Source organism: Paroedura picta, chromosome 9 (genome assembly GCF_049243985.1).
Source record: "Paroedura picta isolate Pp20150507F chromosome 9, Ppicta_v3.0, whole genome shotgun sequence".
Lineage (NCBI taxonomy): Eukaryota > Metazoa > Chordata > Lepidosauria > Squamata > Gekkonidae > Paroedura > Paroedura picta.
Window position 1 is genome coordinate 51,040,434 of NC_135377.1, and position 22,814 is coordinate 51,063,247.

The 22,814-nt window shown below is 40.0% G+C and overlaps 1 protein-coding gene across 5 annotated transcripts in view; it reads left to right on the plus strand.

The window, feature by feature from the left end:
- The window catches only part of CEP192 (centrosomal protein 192), a 63,632-nt gene that overhangs the window by 2,365 nt on the left and 38,453 nt on the right, over positions 1-22,814 (plus strand). For 4 of the 5 annotated variants that reach the window (XM_077352817.1, XM_077352820.1, XM_077352818.1 and 1 more), the window contains exons 3-20: positions 865-984; positions 3,543-3,697; positions 5,119-5,171; positions 7,851-7,980; positions 8,195-8,340; positions 9,858-9,996; positions 10,556-10,623; positions 11,410-11,632; positions 11,951-12,082; positions 13,083-13,147; positions 13,232-13,429; positions 14,032-14,155; positions 17,753-17,877; positions 18,111-18,777; positions 19,344-19,574; positions 20,326-20,455; positions 20,758-20,911; positions 21,903-22,719. In XM_077352817.1, coding sequence (XP_077208932.1) covers positions 865-984; positions 3,543-3,697; positions 5,119-5,171; positions 7,851-7,980; positions 8,195-8,340; positions 9,858-9,996; positions 10,556-10,623; positions 11,410-11,632; positions 11,951-12,082; positions 13,083-13,147; positions 13,232-13,429; positions 14,032-14,155; positions 17,753-17,877; positions 18,111-18,777; positions 19,344-19,574; positions 20,326-20,455; positions 20,758-20,911; positions 21,903-22,719 — 3,677 coding nt within the window. The remainder of the gene's footprint in view (positions 1-864; positions 985-3,542; positions 3,698-5,118; positions 5,172-7,850; positions 7,981-8,194; positions 8,341-9,857; positions 9,997-10,555; positions 10,624-11,409; positions 11,633-11,950; positions 12,083-13,082; positions 13,148-13,231; positions 13,430-14,031; positions 14,156-17,752; positions 17,878-18,110; positions 18,778-19,343; positions 19,575-20,325; positions 20,456-20,757; positions 20,912-21,902; positions 22,720-22,814) is intronic. The other variant, XM_077352821.1, reaches the window with a different exon arrangement.

The window sequence follows — 22,814 nt, forward strand, 5'->3', positions numbered from 1 at the left end:
TTCAATACTAGTATCAAATCCCATTTTAAAAATGGGCTTTGAAAGGGGAGGCAGGCAGGAGGACATGAGAGGGTGCCCACGGCTTGCTTGGCCCACAAAGCAGGTTACAGGGAGTGGAAAGGCCGCCCCCACCAGCGGCAACAGGGCTTTGCGGTCCGCAGGGAGGCTCCAAACTCCCCCCCCCGGCTCCCTCCCAACAGTACCGTACCTGCGGGCCGCAAAGCCCTGTCACTGCCTCTCTCCTTGTGTGTGACAATAGAGTCCACAGGCCACAAAGCTTCCAGCACGCAAGGAGGGAGGGTGGGAGATGGAGGGGGACGGCCAGTCAGGGTGGACCTGGACGGACAGGGCCCCAGACAGTCTCCTCCCAAGAGGCTGTTTCCCAAATATATAAGGGAGTGAAATAGTGTTAAGGATAGTACTTGATTCAAGATGGGTCAAGCCAAACTGTGTCCAGATAATTTACATGTTTTCAAACAACAATCTTTCTTCAGTGGCCTGTCCTTCTATATATCATCTTCCAATTAAAGCAGTTCATATCATATACATCCTCAGTTATAGATCTCTGTAACAGCAATCTTTAGTATAATTTGGCCATAGGCTCCTACCAAGTACTCGGGATCCAAGTCATTAGAAGCAAAATTAGAAAATTCAGAAAGAAAAACATGAATAGCCAGATATCAGAGGTTGCTTTGTAGTGTTCTCAAATAAAGTTGTTAATATACCTGCATAACTGAAACTTACTAATAAAGCAAATAGTTGTTATGCCTTCCTTACATATTGTTGAAACTGCTGTTCTCATACACATACTGGGAAACTGACAAAGTTATTGAGTAACTGACAAACTATTTATTTGTAATGTAGACTTTGTGATCAAGCATCTTATATGGAAGAGAGATTGTCTGTTCAGTCACCTTCATCAAGCTGTGGTGAATCTGCCTGTGATCCAAGGAAGAATCTTACACTTACCTTACAAGATACAATGTAAGAAAAATGTTTTTCTCAGTGTCTCAGACTGATGTCTCAGTCTCGGTGTCTCAGTGATTTTTCTTTGACAAATCGACTATGTAAAATCAGCAATTTAAGTAGTATTGAATGCCTTTTAAATTTCCCATTCTCAAAAATGGTAGTTAATATCATGAAAGTCTTATTGATTTAATCTGTTTATCTTAAAAATGAACCCCATATTTAACAAAATCACAAACTGAGTTTCTTTGACTAACTGGTAAGCCATTTAGAAACAGAGGAAAATTTGGTTTGTTTCATGGTGGGACTGTCTATGGTTCACAAACCAATCACAGACTTTTAGGGGCCAGATGAACTGGTTTGGTTTGTGACATGATAGAATAGTCCCCCAGCAGGGGATCTCCTGCTGACTCTCCAACTGCTCTGCAACTGTCATTTCTTTTAGTACACCCCCCCCCCAGTTGAACCCAGTGCCATTGTGACAGTGCCAGTTCAACAGGACTGACTTGAAGCACAAAATCACACTTGAAGCTGGGGAGGGGGATGTGTTGCAAGCACAGCAGAACAAGTGCAATGTGTTAGTGCCTAGCAGAATTCAGTACTGCTGTGGCAATGGAAGCAAGAGATGAACTAATGTGAAATCAGAGAACCCCTGCAGTTACAATACGGAGAATGCCCCAGAAGAACCCAGTGCCACTGATATTACAAGCTTAAGAGGACTCTTCTTTTGAGCACAGAATCGCAACAAATCCAAGCAAGGGGGGTTTTGCAAGCTCTGTGTAAGGAAATAGGAAGAGAGCACAGGAACCAATGCAAAAGGCAGGGGGAACCTCTTGAGACTGAGTGTTTTGAAACTGACTGGAGTGTTTTCAAGGCTGGAGAATTCTGATTCCTTCTGTTCCTTTTGTAGTTTGGTAAACATTTTATTGCACCAAGACATTATTTCTGGAAATGTATTCATTCACCAACCTTGAAGAACCTCTAGGAACAGTTTCAGAGTTTGTGGAGTGTTAGTGCTGGTTGACATGCTGCAAATTGCAATTTGTGAATGTTGAACCAGCCAAATTCATCATGAAATTCAGCTCATGAGCTGGTCCATGCCCATCCCTATTTAGGGTAGCAAACATTTGTGAGCTAACCTGTGTTGTGGGAATCAAAAGTTACCTCTATGCCTCATGGTCTGCATGTCTTTTGCCAGCATATTTTATGTCCACTTAGTAAGGAATTATTGCTTAGAGTTTCATCACTTGTTGCTCTTCATACATCAGATGGTGGGCGAAAAGTACAGGCACTAAACAGTCTCAGTGAATGGTATCTAAATAGAGCGTTAGACAATGGTCTGGGTTACTAGTGCTTGAATCTCCACTCATCCATTGGAGCTTACTGAGTGGCATTGGTTACACCCATCTTAACCTACCTCATGGGGTTATTGTGAAGATAAAACGGAGGAGAACAATATAAACTGCTTTGGGTCTCCATTGGGGAGAAGAGCTGGGTATATATGAAATAAATAATTTCTCTTTGAAACTCCTGAATGTAAATATCTGTGGAATTATAGATGTTCCTTTTCTCAAGTTAACTTCTGTCCTGAAATTATTTATACACTTCGGTATCTAGAAGAGTTCTGTATCTACTTGATGAAACGAAATTACTTCTTGACTCTTTTAACCAAATAACAAGTAATAAATATGGTAGTCTGCTCTTGTTACTAAAAGTGAACTGGAAAATGTTGCTACTGGAAACATATTTTTGAAACAACTGTATTCCCCACCCCCCATTTCCCTCAGCAGTGGAACATGAGTAATCTACAGTCTACCGCTTAGTGCTTCCCTCTCTCAATGATGGAGCTAAATGTTGAATAAATTATATTTCACCCAGCTGTTATAAAATCTTTAGTCTCAGTGTTTTCTTACTAATCAAGCTGGAATTAGTTAAAGAATATCGTTTCTCTATTTACATAATTTATGGATAACTACAGTGCACAAAATTAAAGTAGCATTGTAATACAATGGCAATACACCTTTAAGGCCATACACAGTCTAGGCCCAGTATACCTAAGGGATCAACTCTCTACCTACACCCCTCAAAGAGGGGTGCAATGAGGGGTGCACTCTATAACCTTTAACCTCTTGGTGGTCCCTGGCCCCAAGGAAGCCTACTTGACCTCAACCAGGGCCAGAGCTTTCTCCATCCTGCTGCCCACCTGGTGGAACAAGCTTCCAGAGGAGATCAGGGCCATAATGGAACTTGAGCAGTTCTGCAGGGCCTGCAAAAGGGAGCTCCTCCACCAGGCATTTGGTTGAGATCAATCCAAACCACTGCCCCCCCCCCCACAAAGTCTCCCTCCGACAATCATTACAGATCCACTCAAACCACTGGGCCTCAGTACGAGCGAATCAATGTTCCTAGTATTCTGCTGTTCTACAATGTTTATTATTATCACTATGTTATTGCTATTGTTGTTACCACGTCACTTATAAACTGAGTTAATTGTACTATTCCCATTTTGTGTAAACCACCCTGAGCGTTCGGGGAGGGTGGTATAGAAAATAAATAACATCTATTTAACTTTTCAGAGGTGACTGTAATAAACCTGTAGAAAAAATATTGGAATCAGTCCAGAAAGAAGAATCAAATTCTTTGCAGAGAAGGGAAATCCAAGATTGCAATGAAGAATGCTTGGGAAACATTCAGGATGCTCTCTGTGCTGTTCCATTTGAACATTTGGAAGGTATGCCAAGTTTTCCATTTTGTTTTCACAATGGAAAGTTTAGTGCTCCTCAGTACTTTTTAATATATGATCAGTATGCTTTAGTAACAGCATGACATATGTAATGTCACTGTATCTTATTCTGATCATAGTCTAACCTGGATGGCCCAGGCGAGCCTCATGTTGAAAGCTAAACTGGTCTGGCCCTCTTACTTAGAAGAAGAAGAGTTGGTTCTTATATGCTGTTTTTTTTCTACCCAAAGGAGGCTCAAAGCAGCTTACAGTCGGCTTCCCTTTCCTCTCCCCACAACAGACACCCTGTGGGGTGGGTGAGGCTGAGAGAGCCCTGATATCACTGCCCGATCAGAACAGTTTCATCAGTGCCATGGGGAGCCCAATGTCAGCCAGCTGGCTGCATGTGGGGGGAGTGCAGAATGAAACCTGGCATGCCAGATTAGAAGTCCACACTCCTAACCACTACACCAAACTGGCTCTCATTATTTGGATGGGAGACCACCAAAGAAGTCCAGAAGTGTTCCACAGAGGAAAACAATGGCAAATCACCTCTGAATGTCTCTTGCCTTGAAGATCAATCCTGTGGGATTATCCAGCTGTGAATTGACAGTACTTTCCACCACCAATTCCGCTCATTGCTCAAAAATGGTGATCAAAATGTTCACAATGTTGGGCCATCTATTGATCAGATGTGGGGGTTAGTTGAAAATGTTCAAAAAAAGTGAAAACTAATGTATTTCTTGATATAATTATTGCTCTATCTCATATGACTCTGGAAAGATTACATCAGAAAATCACATCAAGGTAAAATATAGCAGTAAAATATAAATTTTTGGATTAAATACAGTAAAATCTAAACAGGTTCAGTCATCTGTCTGGTAGTTCTTATACCAGTAAAGAAGGAGAAGAGTTGGGAGGATCATTCCTGCCCTAGCTGACATATAAGGCTTTGGTGTGAAGGCCAGCATAATTCAGAAGTTACTTTGAGCCTCAACCATCCAAGACATCCAAAGATCCAAAAAATACAAAACTTTGGCACACTGGGGAGGAAATAGTCTCAGCTGTCATTTTGAGGGTTCTGAATGGCACCACAAGCAGGAACAGGCAGCCACAGCTGATATCCAGAGAAGCAGAGCAGCAAAAGGGAGCAGTGAGTGAACAAGCATGTGTGTTAGCAACTGGGAGAAAGAATCAAAGAAGGAGGAAGAATCAAGGTCTCAATCAAATGATGCAGAAAAAGTTGGAGGTAAAGGAATGAGGATAGGAGCAAACTAGGATGAGAGATGTGGCCCAGAAAGATGGGTCTGGGGGAAAGGAGGGGAAACAGCAACAGGACTACAGAAATTTCAGAGGAGGTGGGGACTAGCGGGCTGTGTGAGATTTCGCCTTTCCTGTGAGTTTCTCATGGTTTGGTCTTTAACTTTCAGATTTAGCCACGGGAATATGTTCCTTTTCAGGAAGAAAGAGTCAAGACGGCAAGGTAAAGATTTTCTAGTGTGAGAGTTTAAGTAGATTGCCTATGCATAGGACAGTGTAGTGCCCATGGGTGCTGTGGCACCAACCAACATCTTTCTTGGCATCTGCGAAGCATCTTTAGAAAGTCAGTGGGGTCAAGTGGAGCTTTCCCAAACAGGGCTTCTAGTGGCCTGTGCTAATTTTTTAAAAGTTTTGGCCGCAGCAGCCACCACACCACTTCACTGTATGACTGAAGGTAAGTTGTATGTATGTCAGAAGACATTTTAAAACATATTTATTTTTAAAATCATACTATTAAACATGGCTTCTACCTGAAATGTTGAAAAGCTGCTACTAGATTTATAAATCACCTAAGTCCCTGACACTTTGTGGTTGGTTCTGTCTCTTGCGACAACCATCGAACACCTATTGTCCTGTGTCAGAATACCCAGAGTGCCTATAGTTTCAAGAAGGTTGGGGATTCTGGACACAGGACCAGCTTACCTTATAAAATGTGAAATCTAATTTGTGGCCCGCAGTTGAACAATTTGACACTTGGGCTTAAGTAGCATGGTACAGATTTGTTGTGGGATGTGAAAGCTGCAGTACAACTGAAAGAGAAAAAGGGTTTTCCTTTCCCTTAATATTATGTCTGGGAGGAATAGAAGACTTTTTAGGATATGGGTTTTGTCAGAGAGAAATTTTGTGAGACAGCTGAATAGTTAGAATATCTATTTTACTCAGACAGAACGTATAATATCAATACTTCTTCCTATTCCCCACTAAAACAATGGGGAGAAAATGCTTTAAGTAGCTTGCCTATCTAATGTTTGAAAGGAGGGTTGCTTTCAGTCATGTGGCTTAATCTCTGTACTGAGTATTAATACTTTTTTGGAATATCTGCTGTGTTTTTTTGATAAATTAGTAGAAGCATCAGAAAATATGTTGTTATGTTGTTGTTAGGTGTGAAGTCGTGTCCGACCCATTGTGACCCTGTGGACAATGATCCTCCAGGCCTTCCTGTCCTCTATCATTCCCCGGAGTCCATTTAAGTTTGCACCTACTACTTCAGTGACTCCATCCAGCCACCTCATTCTCTGTCATCCCTTTCTTCTTTTGCCCTCGATCGCTCCCAACATTAGGCTCTTCTCCAGGGAATCCTTCCTTCTCATGAGGTGGCCAAAGTATTTGAGTTTAATCTTCAGGATCTAGCCTTCTAAGGAGCAGTCAGGGCTGATCTCTAGGACTGACCGGTTTGTTCACCTTGCAGTCCAAGGGACTCGCAAGAGCCTTCTCCAGCACCAGAGTTCAAAAGCCTGAATTCTTTGATGCTCGGCCTTCCTAATGGTCCAACTTTCACAGCCATATGTTGCAACTGGGAACACCATAGCCTTGACTAGACGCACTTTTGTTGGCATGGTGATGTCTCTGCTTTTTAGGATGCTGTCTAGATTGGCCATAGCTTTCCTCCCCAGGAGCAAGCGTCTTTTAATTTCTTTGCTGCAGTTCCCATCTGCAGTGATCTTGGAGCCCAGGAAAATAAAATATGTCACTACCTCCATTTCTTCCCCATCTCTTTGTCAGGAATTGAGAGGGCCGGATGCCATGATCTTCGTTTTTAGTTTTTAGTTCAGAATATATGAGGTGGTAAAAATCTAAAGATTAATGGGAAAAGAACTGAGAACTAAGCTTCATTTGGCATGCAGTTCTGGCCCAATATGTGAGATCATTAGGTTTGACAAAGATGCAACAACAACAACAAAAAACCTATAAATGATGAAGATGTTGGAGGTTTTCCTCTGCTCAGAAAATAGTAGTTGGGACTGCTTAGTTGTTTTTTCTTAAAGATCACTTTAAAGGGGAGAAAACTACTCATGGTACGTAGAGAGGAGACATTTATTATTTTCCTCTCTAATATTAGAAGCCAGTCAGTCAATTAAATTGATGGCTAATAGGTTCAGGAAAGTAGTAATTCACACAGTACTTAACTTGCAAGACTTGCTGTCAGCTGTTGTTAAAACTGACACTAGCTCAGAAATGGCACTGGATGTATTTATTTATATTTTATTTATTTATATTTATATTTTTATACCACCCTTCCCTACGGCTCTGGGCGGTTTACATGAAGGATAGCCCTATTAGCAGCTGTTGGTTGTGATGGATAAATGGAAATTCCACATTAAGAGGAATTATGCTACTTAGCATCAGTTGCTTGGGGAAAGCAAAACAATGGAGGCTGTGTTGGAGGGAAAAACCTTTTTCGTTATATTTCTGAATGGGGAACTAGAGCCTTTTTTTTTTTAAAGCGGGGGCATTTATGATGATCTCGTTCTACTGGCTTCAACAATATGCTCAGCAGAAGAGCTCCCTCTTGCGGGCCTTGCAGAATGGTGTCAGCTCCACCAGGGCCCTGATGTTTTCCAGGAACTTATTTCATCAGCTCCATCAGGGCCCTGAGGTTCTCCAGGAGCTCATTCCACCTTTTTGGCCCTGGCCCTGGTTGAGGCCAGTCACATTTCTTTGGGACTGGGGACTACCAATAAATTGGCCACAGCTGACCAAAGTGTTCTCTGGGGGACATCTTCAGGCAGGCAGTCCCTTAGATATGGCGGTCCCAGACCATGTATGGCCTTAACATTTAGGTTTTGAAATTAATCCAATAAGTAAAAGTTCTTAACATTAACTTATTTGCTTCGGTCGGTAGGTTACTTCATTCCAATTGAGACAGAAATGGATGAGAGGTACAACAGATGGCAAGGATATGATTGGCTTCTCCAACTTAATAGAAAATGAAAAACTGTTGACTTTTGCAAGCTTAGAAGACTATTCTTCAGGTAGGAACAATTTGAATTATTTTGCATGATTCCATATTTTATTTCCAGCTATGTACACTTTGCAAAGCAAGTTACTCTGTGTACGCCAGTGTTTACTACAGCAAAAATTACCAAATGAGGGAAATAGACAGGAAGATTGGTTGGAAAATTGCAGATATTAAACTCAAACAAACTACATCAGTGCTAATGACAAAATCCACTCTTATCCATATAGATGATGATATTGGGGATGAAGAGTTTTGTGATGATCAGTTGGAGGCCTACTTTGAAAAACTGGCACTGCCTGAAATGCAAATGGACGATATTGAAGATGAACATGGCAAATGTATGAAAGCTATGATGGAATTGCTTCCGGAAGAGGTATTGTTAAGTTAGAATCGAGGGTCATAATTGAAAGCACATTATTTTATTTCCTTAAAGGTGGGGAAACATGGAGTGTGGATCTTTAACATGCAGAATGATTCTTCACTTAAAGGATCTAAACCAAATCATGGAGTGCTTATGTTTCCTTTATCTCCCTTAAATAGAATGTGAGACAGACTTGAACACGGTACCCTATTTCCCAAATTCCCATCCAATTCACCCACTTCATGCCTAGAAGGGAAAAACTGGATGGATGTATTGTGAGGAGTGCACAAACCTGGCATTGCCCATAATGTTTCATACTGCCAGTCTATATAGCTGGGGAATTGGAGGGAACTGGAGTTTTGTTAGTACCTTCTATGGGGACTCACACTTATGTTTCCTTTGCTTTAGAGTAATTGGAGAATGATTACTATTGCAGTTAGCAACAGAGAAACTGTAGGAATGAATGCTGAACTTGATGAACTTCTCTAGTTCTGTTTAGGAGACTTGAATAAGCCCTCCCTGAGCCGTATGGGAAGGCGGTATAAAAATCTAATAAAAATAAAATAAGTGAAGTCCGGTCATAGTTACATGTACCTTAACAATGCACAGATAAATAAGCTACAACATGCTTTGTATAAGGCTACCTTTGGAAAGTGTCCAGAAATTTTAGGTACAATATAGCAATAAGTACAAAAATGCAGTGGTGGAAATCCAGTGTGATCTACTGCAGAAATCTCACAACCTTACTGCCATGTCATGTTTGGTGCCTGTTAGTCTGTTTATGGATCCAATTTAGAGTGTGCATGATACCGTGAACCAACATAGTTTAGAGGTTTAAGTGTTAACTGTAGGACCACTTCTGCTCATGACCTTGAATCTTTTGTGTCAGTAGCAAGGAGTATAGGTATGTTAAATGGGGTTTTTTAGTCATGGCAGCCTGACTGAAATATTTTCCCTTTGAAGGTTCACATCTTATCACATCTTGAGTTTTTATTCCAGAGGGCTTTAGGGGTTAGATTAAGTTATTTCATTTGTTCTAGTGCTATAATCAGGAGAGTGTGTGGTGTTGTTTTTCTTGTCTCATTTCCCTACTTTTTTGTATCCTTGTTTGCAGATTAGTGTTTTCTGAAATAAAATACAAAGTAGTTATACAATCAGCAGTTAACAGGATTTGTAGAACTGATCATTTAGTAGAAAAGAAGGATATAAATATCCTAAATAAATTTTTAAAATTGGATAGTCAAATAACATTTTGCAAATGCCTTAGCTATTAGAAAAGCGTGAGAATAAGCATAGAGAGAGAAGTATATTATATAAAATCATCTGACTTTGGCAAAGATTGGGTGTAGCATGAATGCTAACATCTTTTTAAAGGGGAAGATGACAAAAATCAAGAATCCAGTGTGTTTTGGATCACTCAGATAATGTGGATTAAATATACTGCACATGTTTTTTCTAAGAACAGCCTGTCTGTTATTGTACAGTGTACTCTCTTTATAAGTCAATCTAATCCTGTATTTCTTTCAAAGGAAGTTGAATGCCCAGCTTTTGATCAGGATTTATTACAGAATGGTAGTTCTGATAAACCTCCTGAAATGGAAAGAATTATACCGGAAATATCCACTGCAACAACAAAAGATTTGCTGCTGATCCATTCTGATGTAACGGGTATGTGAACTTCAGTCTATCAGTTCTTGAACACATTTCTTGATACTGTACATATTTTTCACTTTGGGTAAACAGCTTCTGAATTCAAATAAATCCTGAAATTCAAATAAGTCCAGTCCTGATAAGTCCTGAATTCAAATCAGTGCCTTAATATACTTTTACTATCTGCTTAAAATACATATTGCATAAAAATTAGTCACGTTTGAAATAAAAGATAGACATTTGTACATATGTAACTTCTACTTTTGTATGGCAATAGAAGATTGAATGCAAATTACTATTATCTGCTCTTATGAGGTAAGATTTTTTATTTAAGAAATAAAATAAAATTTAAATAATTATAGGGACAATGTTAGTGTTAGACTTCTGGTATGATTTTACATATATTTCAGTCAATAATGTGGAACAAACACAGTTTCTTAACTATTTAATGACTGATGAATGATCGCAGCTTGAAAGATAATAATGTCAGAAAATAGTTAAAGTTTAACAAAGTACTGTTTACTTCATGAAATTGAAACAACATGAAATAATGCAAAATAACTTCATAATTTGGCAGGTGTTCTTGACTGTGGTAATGAAGATGGAACAACCTTAAAAGCAAATACATTCAACAATGGCAAAAATGTAAGCGAAGATTCTGAAAATCATACTCCATGTGTTTCTACTGATGATTCTTCATATGATAGGGTCATGGGTTACAATGATAGCTTCAGTGGACTTGCCATTCATCTGCTCTTTGACAATAGGATGATGTTGGAGCTTTGTGATGCAGTGCTTCTTCAAAGGGTCTAAGTTTGTGTGAATGATGTGGGTTCCTTCTGCATCTCTCTAGATCAGCTGTCCCCAAAATTTTTAAGGTTGAGAACCAGCTCCGGGAGTGAGGAAGAGCCGGCAGCCCAGGCACCGCGCATGCACATTAGCGCCCCCTGGTGGTGAAAACGTGTGTGTGCATTTGTGTCCGCTAGCGTGCTGGCAGCCACGCCTATCTCTCCCCCCCCCCTCTCGCAGCAAGAAGCTGGTGAGCTTCTCGCGGCCTGGTGAGCTTCTCGCTGGGGGGGGGGAGAGGCAGGCGTGGCCGCTGGCGGCCCATTTCCAAGGCCTTTGCAGCCTGGTACCAGGCCGCGGACCGGGGGTTGACGACCCCCGCTCTAGATGAAACGCATCATCACCTTTATATCTGTGGGTCCACCTCTCATTATGTCGCCCAGCGAACATTATGTTTGATTGAGATAGTAAAGAGAAAAAAAAGATAATCAAGTAATAAACCCTTTCAGTGCTAATGCCAGGTTTTACTCAATTAACATGGAACTATTCTAGATATTTAGAACTAAAAGGAAAAACTCTTCAGTATCACTTGATGGTGAAATCAAATGAATATTTCATATTATGTGTTTCTGTTTGTTTTTAAAGGATGCCCCAAACACAATCAGCTGTGCTGAACTAAAACTAGATTCTCTATATTTTAAATGTATCGATGGTAACAATGCTGCTTCTGAATTGTGGCATACAGAGGAACCAGCCCAATGTTTTCATTTGTACCAAGATGCTAATGAAAGCAGTGTTTCTTTAGAGGATGAGTATCTCTCCCCAAGTGCTTGTCGAAGATCCGATGAGTATCAAAGTACTACAGAAGGTTAGTTGTATGCTGACCTACGCTTAATACTTTTAACTTATTCAGAGGCAACCTATGTATAGGTTGGTGGCTGTTGCTAAACATCACATGATTTCATCAAGCATCAAGTGTGTATAATTGCATTTGCTTACATAAATTCCTTCCTTCCCTCCCTGCAGTGTTTCTTTCCCCTGTTCCCATAACTGTCAAATGAGGTCCTTTAGTCTGGAACATGTCTCCTGCTCATAATATTCTGTAATCTACCATGTGCATGGGTGTCATCTGGGGGGGGAAATCAACTTGAAGAGAGCTAAAAGTAACATTTGATTCATTTTTCAGAGGAGTCATCTCATAATGTTGTATACCAAAATGAAGAGGGAAGATGGGTGACAGATCTTGCATACTACACTTCATTTAATAAAGAACAAGTCTCCACTCTCTTGAACACAAGTGAAAACTTCATAACTGGATGTAAGTCTGCTATGTTATAGTAGTATAAATAGTTATTTAAGAGTGTTACTAATTGTAAAGGAATTTTCTCCTTTTCCATTTCTCAAATGCAGTGGGAAGACAGGTTGATTGGAAGGAATTTTGCTGCTCGTCTTTTGTTGGGTTTATAGTTTTAATGGGGGATTTATGTATGCTGTTGTAACCCACCACAAGTCATTGCCGAGTGTGGCGGGCTAAAAATCAAATAATAAAGAATACATTATTTTATCTGAAGTTCAGTGAAACCATGGATTTCTCAAACGCATCCAAAGATCATTTTCTTGCCTTGCTTGTCAAGTAAATTGTAGACCTGTGCATAGAAGTCAAAACAATATCTTGCTGGTCAGCACCTTTAATTAAAGGGTAGAGTCTTTGACATGTTATAGAGAAAGGCTTGTTTTAGAGGAGTAGTCTTGAGCGTTATACCTTCTTAAAACAGAACTCAAAAGTCATTTTGTAAATGGCTTGAGGCAAACTAGTGCTAGCATTGAGAGCAGACCTGGAACAGCCAAGTCAGAGGAGGCCTTTAATATACCTAAATAAAGCCTGACTGGGGTGGTCGGAGGAGCTAGGTCTTTTACCTGATTGGCAGTCTGTCCAACAAATGACCAATCAGGTAGGCTGTTCTGCTTTAAGGGCCTGTGTGCCTTTGTAGAGTATCTTACCCTCCCCTCTCCCCTTGTCTTACTTATTTTAATTTTATCCCTCCCTTTTCCTTCCCAGTGGAGATGCAACATGGCTTCTATCATCATTCCCCCCCCTCCATTTCCATTTATTCTCAGAGCAACAACCTTGTGAAGTATGCTAGGCTGATCGAAAGTTCCCCCTTAATTTGTCTGATATATTAATTAAAGCCAAAAAAATTTCTGTTGATTGTATACTGATGTTGTGGTCATAAGTTCAGGAACTTCAAAGGAAATGATGCCTTAGGTAACTGTTTTTGGAGAGGATGTCTATATAATTGTTCTTAATGTTTTAAAAGCTGAAGCCATTGATATGATTGCCAAAGATCAAGAAGAATTTGAGAAAGAGCACAGGTTTATGCAGGTGAGTAACAGCAATATATTTTTAAATTGTTTTCAGAAATTCTAAATCTGGAACTTGACATTCTTTTATTTGTTACAATTACAGGAAGAGCAAATTGATTCACAAAATACTTCTGGATTAGGAGATACATCGTGGAAATCAGTTAGCTATAATGCAGTAAGAGCTTCACAAGCAGAAGACTATAGCAAAGATGCTAACTATTTACGACTATCTCTGGGAGAGTTTTTTGGTCAGAGATCCGAGGCCCTTGGCTGCCTTGGAGGAGATGGTGATGTGAAAAGAGTAAGTAGCTGTCTTGCCCTCTCTTCTTAGCAGTAACTGCAAACTGTCTGCTTTTAATAAGAGAACTCATGTCTACTATAGATCTTCAGTGGCTCTAATGGCAAAAGTAAAATAAAATTTTAATATGAGCAGGCTTATTTTGGGGAGCCATGGTTTAGTGGTTGAGCACCAAAGTATGCAGAAGTGGTTATCCAAGCAGTTTCTGAGGGCTTGGACAGCTCCTGGTACTGGAATAGATGGACCAGTTAGCTGACTCTCCATAACACAGATGTGTATATCCATAAAATTCAGACTGCTAGACAAACTTTGTAGAATAAGAAGGTAATTGGTGTCGGCTGAAGATGTGGTCATTTCACTGCTTACCTTTCCTTTCTGTTTTTTTATGGGTAAGATACCCAATGTGGTGGTATAGTTAGAAGACAGTTTGAGGGACCTGCTAGGATCAGTAGTCACTTTCAGTCTATTTCGGAGCATATTTGTCCTGTTCTCACCAGAAGAATATTGGAATAAAAATGTGATGTTCTTAATTTATACTTTTGTCAGTTTCTGATACTGTATTCATTACAGACTTGCTATTTTAATAGTTTTGTGTTCTTTTATAGCCATCTTTCGGTTATCATATTACTTCTCCAGAGAAGAGACTGCCTGTCGCTTTGTTTAGGGAATCAAATGTATCTGGAGTCAGCCCTGGTGAACCAAGTAAACAGTCTTGTGACACTGTTCAAGGTAAGTGTTACAGTTGATGAAGCAAATATGCAATTTTTTTGATTCTGTGAAATATATTGTTCTATAGCTACCAGATCGGTTGTGTGTTTCCCAATTTCAGCCTGTTTGGTATACAAAATCTACAGTGTTTTTGTTATTTTTTAAAAATATAACCATCCTGGCTGCCTTAACTTTTAAGAAGGCTAATGTTTGCAATGTAATTACCTGCCTGGAATAAAGAATTTAAAATCTTTTTTTCATATTCAAGCCTGGAATCAAGCAAAGCCGCTTCAATATTGTGCATGTGGGAAGGTGTGTGTATGGACACATGTTGTGATTGTGTGTGGTTTCTGATACAATGTACCTTCCTCTCCTATAGTCATGGACATGTAAACAAAAGTCCATTTTGGTAATCTTGCCAAGTCATTCTCCCATTGTCTTATTTTCACCAATCCTGCCATCACAAGCCTTTGCAATTCTCATCTCTCTCCCATTGGTCAGACATCTGGGGGCTTCTCAGCTGAGGCAGCAAGCAACATAAGAATCATGGGCATGCAGGATTGAGATCCAGGAGGATGGTGCACTTGCTGAACAGTCACTGTGCCAGACAGTCTTTCAGTTTTGTTAAAAACTGAATGTAAATGCAACACACTGTGCTAACAGGCACTTGGCTAAGGTTCAACAAATGCTGCTTCTTTGTAGTGGCACAGTTTAGTAATTTTAACTTTTAGTCTTAATGATTCTGTTGAAACCCCCGCTTTTGGTGCATAATCCAGCTGCTACATGAATAAAGTGTAGTAGCTTTGGTGTAAATCTGTTTGACTTTGGCGGAACTTGCATACGACTAAACATAAATAGATTTGTAAGGACAGATGGTTAAACCTTAGAAGATTCAGTGTGCATGAGGGAGATTCAATTGAGAAATCTGAAGTGACATGATGTAGAAGTTGTTTGAAAGTGTGAACAGGTGATTTCAGATAATAGAGAAAGTGTTTAAAGTATATATAATCCATAGTTCCATTTCCGAGTGAAATCACTGATCATGGCCAGCTTCCTCTGCCCAGAAATCAGGGTACCAAAAACTAGAATCCTGTGATCTTCCAGATACATTTCATGAATCTGGGGACTACACCTGTGTGGGCTAGCTGCAAACAAGATTGTTTCTAGTTAAAAACAATTTCTGTAGCCAAAGCAAATTACTTTTCTCACACAGACTGTCACATGATCTGGAGGTGGGTACACCCTTCTTTATCAGTTCCATTTTTGCTGCTGTGTTGATAGGAGCTTTCCAGTTTAGCTGTTGTTTTCCGTCCTCATTTTTGTTGAATTTGGCATTCTTCTTTGAGGGTTCTTCCCTTCTGGCTTTAACTTTCTTCTACTTTTTTATGGAGTTTGATCTCTTTAAGGGATCATTTGCCTGGAGTGTGCTGGCTCTCATTGATCTACCCTTTGGTTCCCTTACTGCTGTTGCTTGTGGTGCCCAACATGATATCCGAGGTACTTTTCAAGAAGTGCACTAAAAGCACAATCAGAATGACCTACAATGATGAGAATGAATTTTGTCTCTTGTCTGGGAGAATTACATAATGTGGTCACTTGCATAATTTGCCAGGGCTTTACAGCTAAGGTGCGTTCTGACAGGGTGTCCCAATTGAAGGCCACACTATAGGAAAAGCCTCTGTCTACCTGGGTCCCATCTAATTTGGTTCCAACATTATAGCCTCACAAACTGTCCTCTTCGAGCCAGTCAACCTCATTGTTTCCAGCACCAGAGTTATGTTCTGGGCCACCATCCATACAATCTAATCCAATAGCTCCAATGACCAAGAAGGCTTTACAATCAACTGTGAGCTGCTTCGGTTACCTCTACTTTCAGATTGAGAGTGTTTCAATCCCCCTCGATCCCAGCCCATTCCTCATTGGAATCACCATCCAAATGACAAAAAAAAGTGAAACATAAGGAGAATAGCTCTACTTCTAAATATCACAAACATCAGTTGCCCTCTTGGAGGCATTTCTCCAAAGAGCATGACATCATCTTGCACATCTCTGTGTACCCTGTTCTGTCACTTTGACTCTCCTGTCAGGTCACTGTCAGAATCTGAAAAGGTCAAAAAGTGAACTGATTGCAGACAAGGAAAATATGTAGCTTGCAATAAACTAAAGATAGTTGAAAATAATGTGCAATCGTTTCATTTATTTATTTATTACACTTTTATGCTGCTACCTCTGACCAGCGGCTCAGAATGGCTAATAACAGATAGTAAAACAATAAAAACATAAAAACCCATACCTAACAGTCATAGCCAAATTCTCCCCCCCCCACACACCCTTTCCCCAATGGTCTCCCGAACAATGGCTATGGGGGGGGGCTGCAGAGGAGGGACAAGATCTTCTGTCTGCCGGCCTCAACCAAAAGCCTGGAAGAAGGGTTCCATCTTGCAGGCCTTGCAGAACTGTAACAACTCTGACAGGGAGGGCCTTCAGCTTATCCAGGAGCTCATTCCACAAATTAATTTCTAAAATGCATCTTTTGCTCAAAGAAAAACTTTGTCTTTTATTCAGATATCAGATCTGGAATAAATTCCTGGATTGGGCATTCATTAGTGTTCAATCTATGAACAAACAAAAAGGTATACATATGAATTTTCCTTTCTCTGTTTTTCTCCAGTGTTTCTTTTGCCTCAGCTGTTCTTCCTCATTTTGATGCCAAATAATGATGAAGGCTACAAACTTTTTTTAAAGACATGCAGGCCAAAGAGAAGGAAGGCAGTTACAGTTTGTATTTGGAAGTCCTATACTTGGTTGGGATTCCAGGCATGCCCTGAAGTCTGGTCCTAAGAGTGCCTCTCTTTCTCTGGCTATGAGTTATAACCATTGCATATTTGCAAATACTTAATGTGAGTAAGCATAGTTACTCTGCCACAACATTATGCAAGCACTGTGCTATGAGAGTATTTGGAAGTAATGTTGCACTGATAAGGTATGCTTCTGTGAAGTTTAACCTCCATTCAGGGCATCAAAGCAGGCCTCTGTCCATTAGAGACATGAATGTAGCTTGTTACTATGCTCATACATGATCTCTCTCCCTTTCCCTCCAGTTATTTAGGGTGAGTTATTGAAGGCTTCCTTTCAAGCCACAGTTGGCCATGATGTTTGGAGGTGGGTTCTGGGGCACACTGGAGGTTTTTTTTTCCATTGTAAATTACAGTTTAATCAGTTTGTGGGGCTGGTTACAAATTCACTTTTATCCAGGCACCCACATTCTGATGTCACAAAGAGTAGAGTCTGAAAGCTTCTAAAACCAGCAAGCCTTTGATTACATGTCATGTGTGAGGGGAAGAGCAGGGGATTGCAGAAGTACAGAAACAAGCTGTGCTCATGCAGATGATGTGGACAAACAGGTTTGTCATTCTGTTTAGATGCAGATGTATCTCATAGCTTGAAACCATTTTTTACCCCAAGTTGTGTTCATATTTAACATTATTATATTTGTATCTTATCTATAAATTAAAAACCGTCACTATTGGTCTCAGATACTTTCTTTTTCAATTCTTAGTTTACCAAGTAACTTTCTAGTTAACAAAACAAAATGAAAATGGTTCTGTTTTTGTTTAGGAAACTTAGAAGACAACATTAAAGAGAAACCTCATAGTGCATCAGCCACTTTCATTGTTGTTGAAAAGGACACATCAGTTAGAAAAAACGTAAATATGGAGGCTGATACTAAAAGTAAAACTCAGGTATTTATGAATGATATATTGTAAGATGCAGCTATTTGAGTATGAAAGGCATAATATGTGTTTCCTTTAAGAGGCTTATAACAGAGAGCATTACTGGGTACTGCATGTTGTGAGAAGAAAGTCCGATCACTTTTTTCTTGTATAATCTGAGTAACATTGTGTTTTCTCCCAAGGCAAGACTTTGACTTTGTTTGTTAAATCTGTATATTTTAATCTTTTTATCCCCATTTTAGGAGAAAACTGGGAAAAGAAAAGTTGAGAACCCACACTCTGAACTCAAGCCACCTGGACTGAGTATAAGCAAAATTGCATCTGCTATTGCAAATGCTTCTATTAGTGCTGAACCTTCACAGTTAGCATCTATGATCATGGCACTTTTAAACAACAACAGAGAAAGAACCAGTGTTCCTGAGGCTGGCCAACCTGTAGACTTCTCTGTTATCAGTCAGTTTTTAGCCAGCAATGCAGAAAATAGTACATTTGATATGGAAAAGTATTTCAGGAGAACTGAAGAAGGTGAGAATGACACCAAGTTTGAAAGCTTCTTTAATCATGAAGACATTAGTACAAACTGGCATAGATCTTTGCATAAGCAAGAACGTCAAATTATTCTTGCAAAAGATTTGCCCAAAAGCAATTCATCTAACAAACATGGAAAAGAGAAACAACTTCTGGAAAGGGTGTGTGAGGGAAACGGTTTCAAAGACTCGTCTTGCAAAATCAATTCTTCAAAAAAGAAAAACTGCATAGGATCTCTGGACCCATACTTAGAAGTAGAATCTAATACAAATGTCAACTCTCAGTCAAAGCAGCTGACCTTCATTGAACCTGGTTCAAAAGAGAGATCTGAGTGTGCAGAAATACTTTTGGATGAGCATGTAACAAAGATCACATTGGTTGGTGAGTCTTAGTTTAAATTGTTCTGTAAGCTGTTGAATAGCTGCCCAAACTCCAAGAGACTTTCACAATTGACAGTGCATATGCATTCTTCTCAGTATGTTTTGTGGTAATGTGACTAATACAATTTAAAATTTTGCAATTCAGTTGGAATTACAACTACTACTATATTATCAGTGTGTGAGAGCAATCCTCAGCAAGTCAACTCACGAGTTCTACTCAAGTTTTTTCAATGGTACTTGTTCATGGGAAAGTGTTCTTAAGATGGTGTGCTGTGTTTTGGTGTTCTTATGGATTAGATTCATTACCTTACTACAGAATATTTGGGGATTGCTATTCACTGATTTTTGGGGGGAGGGGGGAAGACAACATTACATAGCTTAATGGCTGTACTATTGTCTCCTGAATTAGAAAATGCTGGGAGTAGTATTTGGAAGTACACAAAAGCTTGTCCTGAAATTTATAATAGAACTGATATCCCTGGCAGAAATTAATAAGAATGATTTGGGACAACAGCTAAAGACTCAGTGAGATGAGGCAAAATTAATTATGCTTTGTTCTTTGTCTAGCTCACTCTGAACCAGAAGTTAAAACTAGCACAAGCACTTCACCCTTGAACTCGAACACTGTTTCTGTACTGGATTCTCCTCTTCCTGCATATCCTGACAAGGAAAAAGTTACACATGAAGTTCAGTACAAAAACAAGCATGATGGGAAAATCCTGAAAAAGAATTCTGCAAATAGCAGTGAAAAGCACGTGACTTTTGAAAAATCACCTATTGAGAACCAGAAACTTGTTGGTAACTATCAAGTAGCATCTCTGCCGTTCTGCTTGATGATCAGAGTCACTCCAAAAAAAAAAGTGATCTTTGTTGCCTGCTGTTAACTGCAGAGGGATATGACTTTTAGAGCTGAATGAAATGGTGAATGGTTTATGGCTGGGTGGTGAAACTGGCTGTCCAGATTGACATGGGCTACAGTTACCATGAGTCCCTGGACAGCCACAGTTTGGCTACTGTTATGTTTATGGCATCTTGAACTGTTAGATCTTTTGCAGAGGCTGTAGTGTATCCTGTTTGAATCCACTGTTTGCTGCATTTGATTTGCGCCTAACCCTAACAGGTTGTCTTTCTCCCATGACAGATAGAAATGTTATACTTTTTCAGGGTTGTCTCTTCTAGTCATGGGGATTACATCCTGGCCTTGGCTTGCAGTCTTCACATAGTGGAATGCTGGGATTTATTCCTTCTAGCCAAATTAAGAAATCTCACAAATAGTCTGACATTCCAGTATCCTGTCTTCTTTCTTATGTCTACCTGGATTATAGTGATCACTGTAATTCTACAGTTTGGTTGTTTTACATAGTTCACTTCATACAGTAGGAACTTAAAAACAGACAAACCCTAAATGCTGCTCCTCCATGGACATTCCAGAAGATTGTGGGTTCCTCTTTCTGAAATCAATGAGAACAATCACCCATCATTGCAAAAAGTTCTCTGCCATGACCAAAAATGAACTCCCACACCTAAGACTTATTTCTTTTCTGTTTAGGTGAAGCTGTTGTGGAGACTGAACAGAAGCTTGCATCTCCTGATGCAAATGAACAATATAGTTTCAGGCCTTCAACTTCTCCACTTACTCATTCATCTCCAAGTGACGCTTCTGGAACAGCCCTTTCAGGGTGAGGCCTGTGTGTGAAATCAGGGGAAGGGACAGGATTCTGTTAAATTTTCTCACTGTGAACCAATAATTAGCCAGTAGCTCTTAAGACCTATCTGTATACTATATGAAGGCAAGCAGCATATATGACCCTAGTTTTTGCACACTAGCTAAGACTAGAAAGGATGAAGAAGCACATATTAAACTGCTATTGTTCCAGGGAATCAGGTGGATTACAAGGCAAAGTTAATGTATACCAAGTTAAATGGGTTTTTTTAGAAACTAGAAGAGGTGTGTCTTTAAAATCTGTGTTTTGTGTCTTAGATATGATGTTGACTGTACAACGCCAAATAATAAGCAGTCTTCTTGCAGTGACAGTACATTAACTTGTAGTCCTAGCTTGGGACGATTGACATTTGTTTCTACCTCCGAAAATACAATTGAGAACTCAGTTCTTTCTAGTCCAGAGAGACATCAGGTAAGTAGCCTTTAAGATGTCAAATCATGCATAGTTAAAAGGCTTTCTTTGTAGCAGCGTTGCATATTGACCAAGGGCCATAGCCAGGATTAATGTTTGCTTAGTAATGAACTTAGTGTTCCTTAGCAAATATTCCCCATAGGCAATATGGAGGGGCTTGAATGAATCAAGATGGTTAAAGTAACTTCCCAGTGCTAATACACAAAAAGTAATAGTCTTAAGGCAGCTTTTCTCAACGTTTTATCATTAAAAAAAATCCTGAAACATTCTTCAGGCTTTGAGAAACCCCAGAAATGGTGCAGTCATGCAGAATATGTGTTTGGGAAGCATAGCAGTGTACACACCCGTCTGGGACCCGTCTCTTTCCCACACCCTCCAGGCCCATCATTGACCATTTTGGGAGTGGGGGAGGAGCAGGTCAGCATGACTATATATGGGCATTTAACCCAATAAATTTAAAAAATATGTTAGAAATTAAATAACTATCACCCATTCAGGAAACCCTTCCAGTGCCATCAAGAAACTCCAGGGTTTCATAAAACCCTCGTTGAAAAAGCCTGATATGAGACCTGAATTGCACATCCAAGAAAATGAAGTAATTTGTGCATGTGAAGATTCAGGCAATAGTATTTTCATCTGCAAAGCCGGACTTCCCATGCTTCCTCTGTAATGGCCACTGCAAAGCACCCTCCAGCACTGTTTCCAGGGAACAGGAGACTCCAGAAATAATTTGAGGTGTCAGAGGTCTGCCACGGAAGGGGGGAAGCTATGGAAATTACACCCCCCCCATTTCAGAACTTCTTACAGGGATCCAAGTTTATGTCTGTGTATTATAATAGCCAACATTAGCTTCTTTAGTATGGCATGCTTGCCTAGCTTTCATAGCCAATAATTTGTGGCTTCTAAATGCTTGTTCTTACATCTACTGAGTTCTTGTACCTGTGTTATCTAATCAGATTTTATAATTTTACAAATAATTATTTCTGTTCAGAGTAATGATGTCAGTGAATTGAGCACAACAGTAGTCTGGACCAGTCCACCTTCAGCATTGGGGCAGGACACTGAAAAAAAGAACTCTGCCTTACAAACAAACAAAAAGCCATCAGTAAGCACTACCCAAAGAAGTCTTACTCAGAAGCTACAGTCAGCTGAATCTGCAGAGCCTAATAACCCGTCTGAGGACGAGAAAACATCAGCAGAGCATGCATTGAAAAGCAAAGACCAGCTTGCAAGCGTTCGTCCTGACATGGTGCCCAGTAATAATGAACTCTGTCATGCTGATATTCCTGTAATGTACAGCGGCTATACAAACACAGCACCTGGATTGGGCTTACCTTCTCTAAATACTTTGCCTTCCTCCAGAGGGTATGATGGCTGCATTTCCTTAAATCAAAATGCACTAAACTTGAAATCCCATAATACTGCTTCCGAAATGCCAGCAGTACCTTCTGCAATGCCAACCTTGTTAACAGGTTGTTCCCTTAGGACAACTCCATTTGCCCAGCAGTATATGGGAAACTTGCCATCAAGTGCAAATATTGCTTTGCCCCAGTATCATCTTGATTGTCCTCAAGTTTTTGGCCTTCCAGCAGGACTGATTTATTCTAGCATCCCTGTGGGTCATACTCAAAACTCGCTGGCTGCAAGAATGGCCTTGGGTCCAGATGTGAGGTCCGGATTGCTAGGTGCAACTCCACATTACAAGTTTATGTCCAACCCACATCTTCTTAATAGTGAAGCAAGTACTGTGCACGTTGCTGATGTTGCCAGGCCTAGACAGTGGGAAGTATCTGGGCCATTTGACTTTGGTACGTCTGTTTAAAATAATTTGATGCAGAGGCTGCTTTCTTACGCATTTGTTCCCATTTACCTCTTCTCTCCTCTTTGCATGTGCCTTTTTATC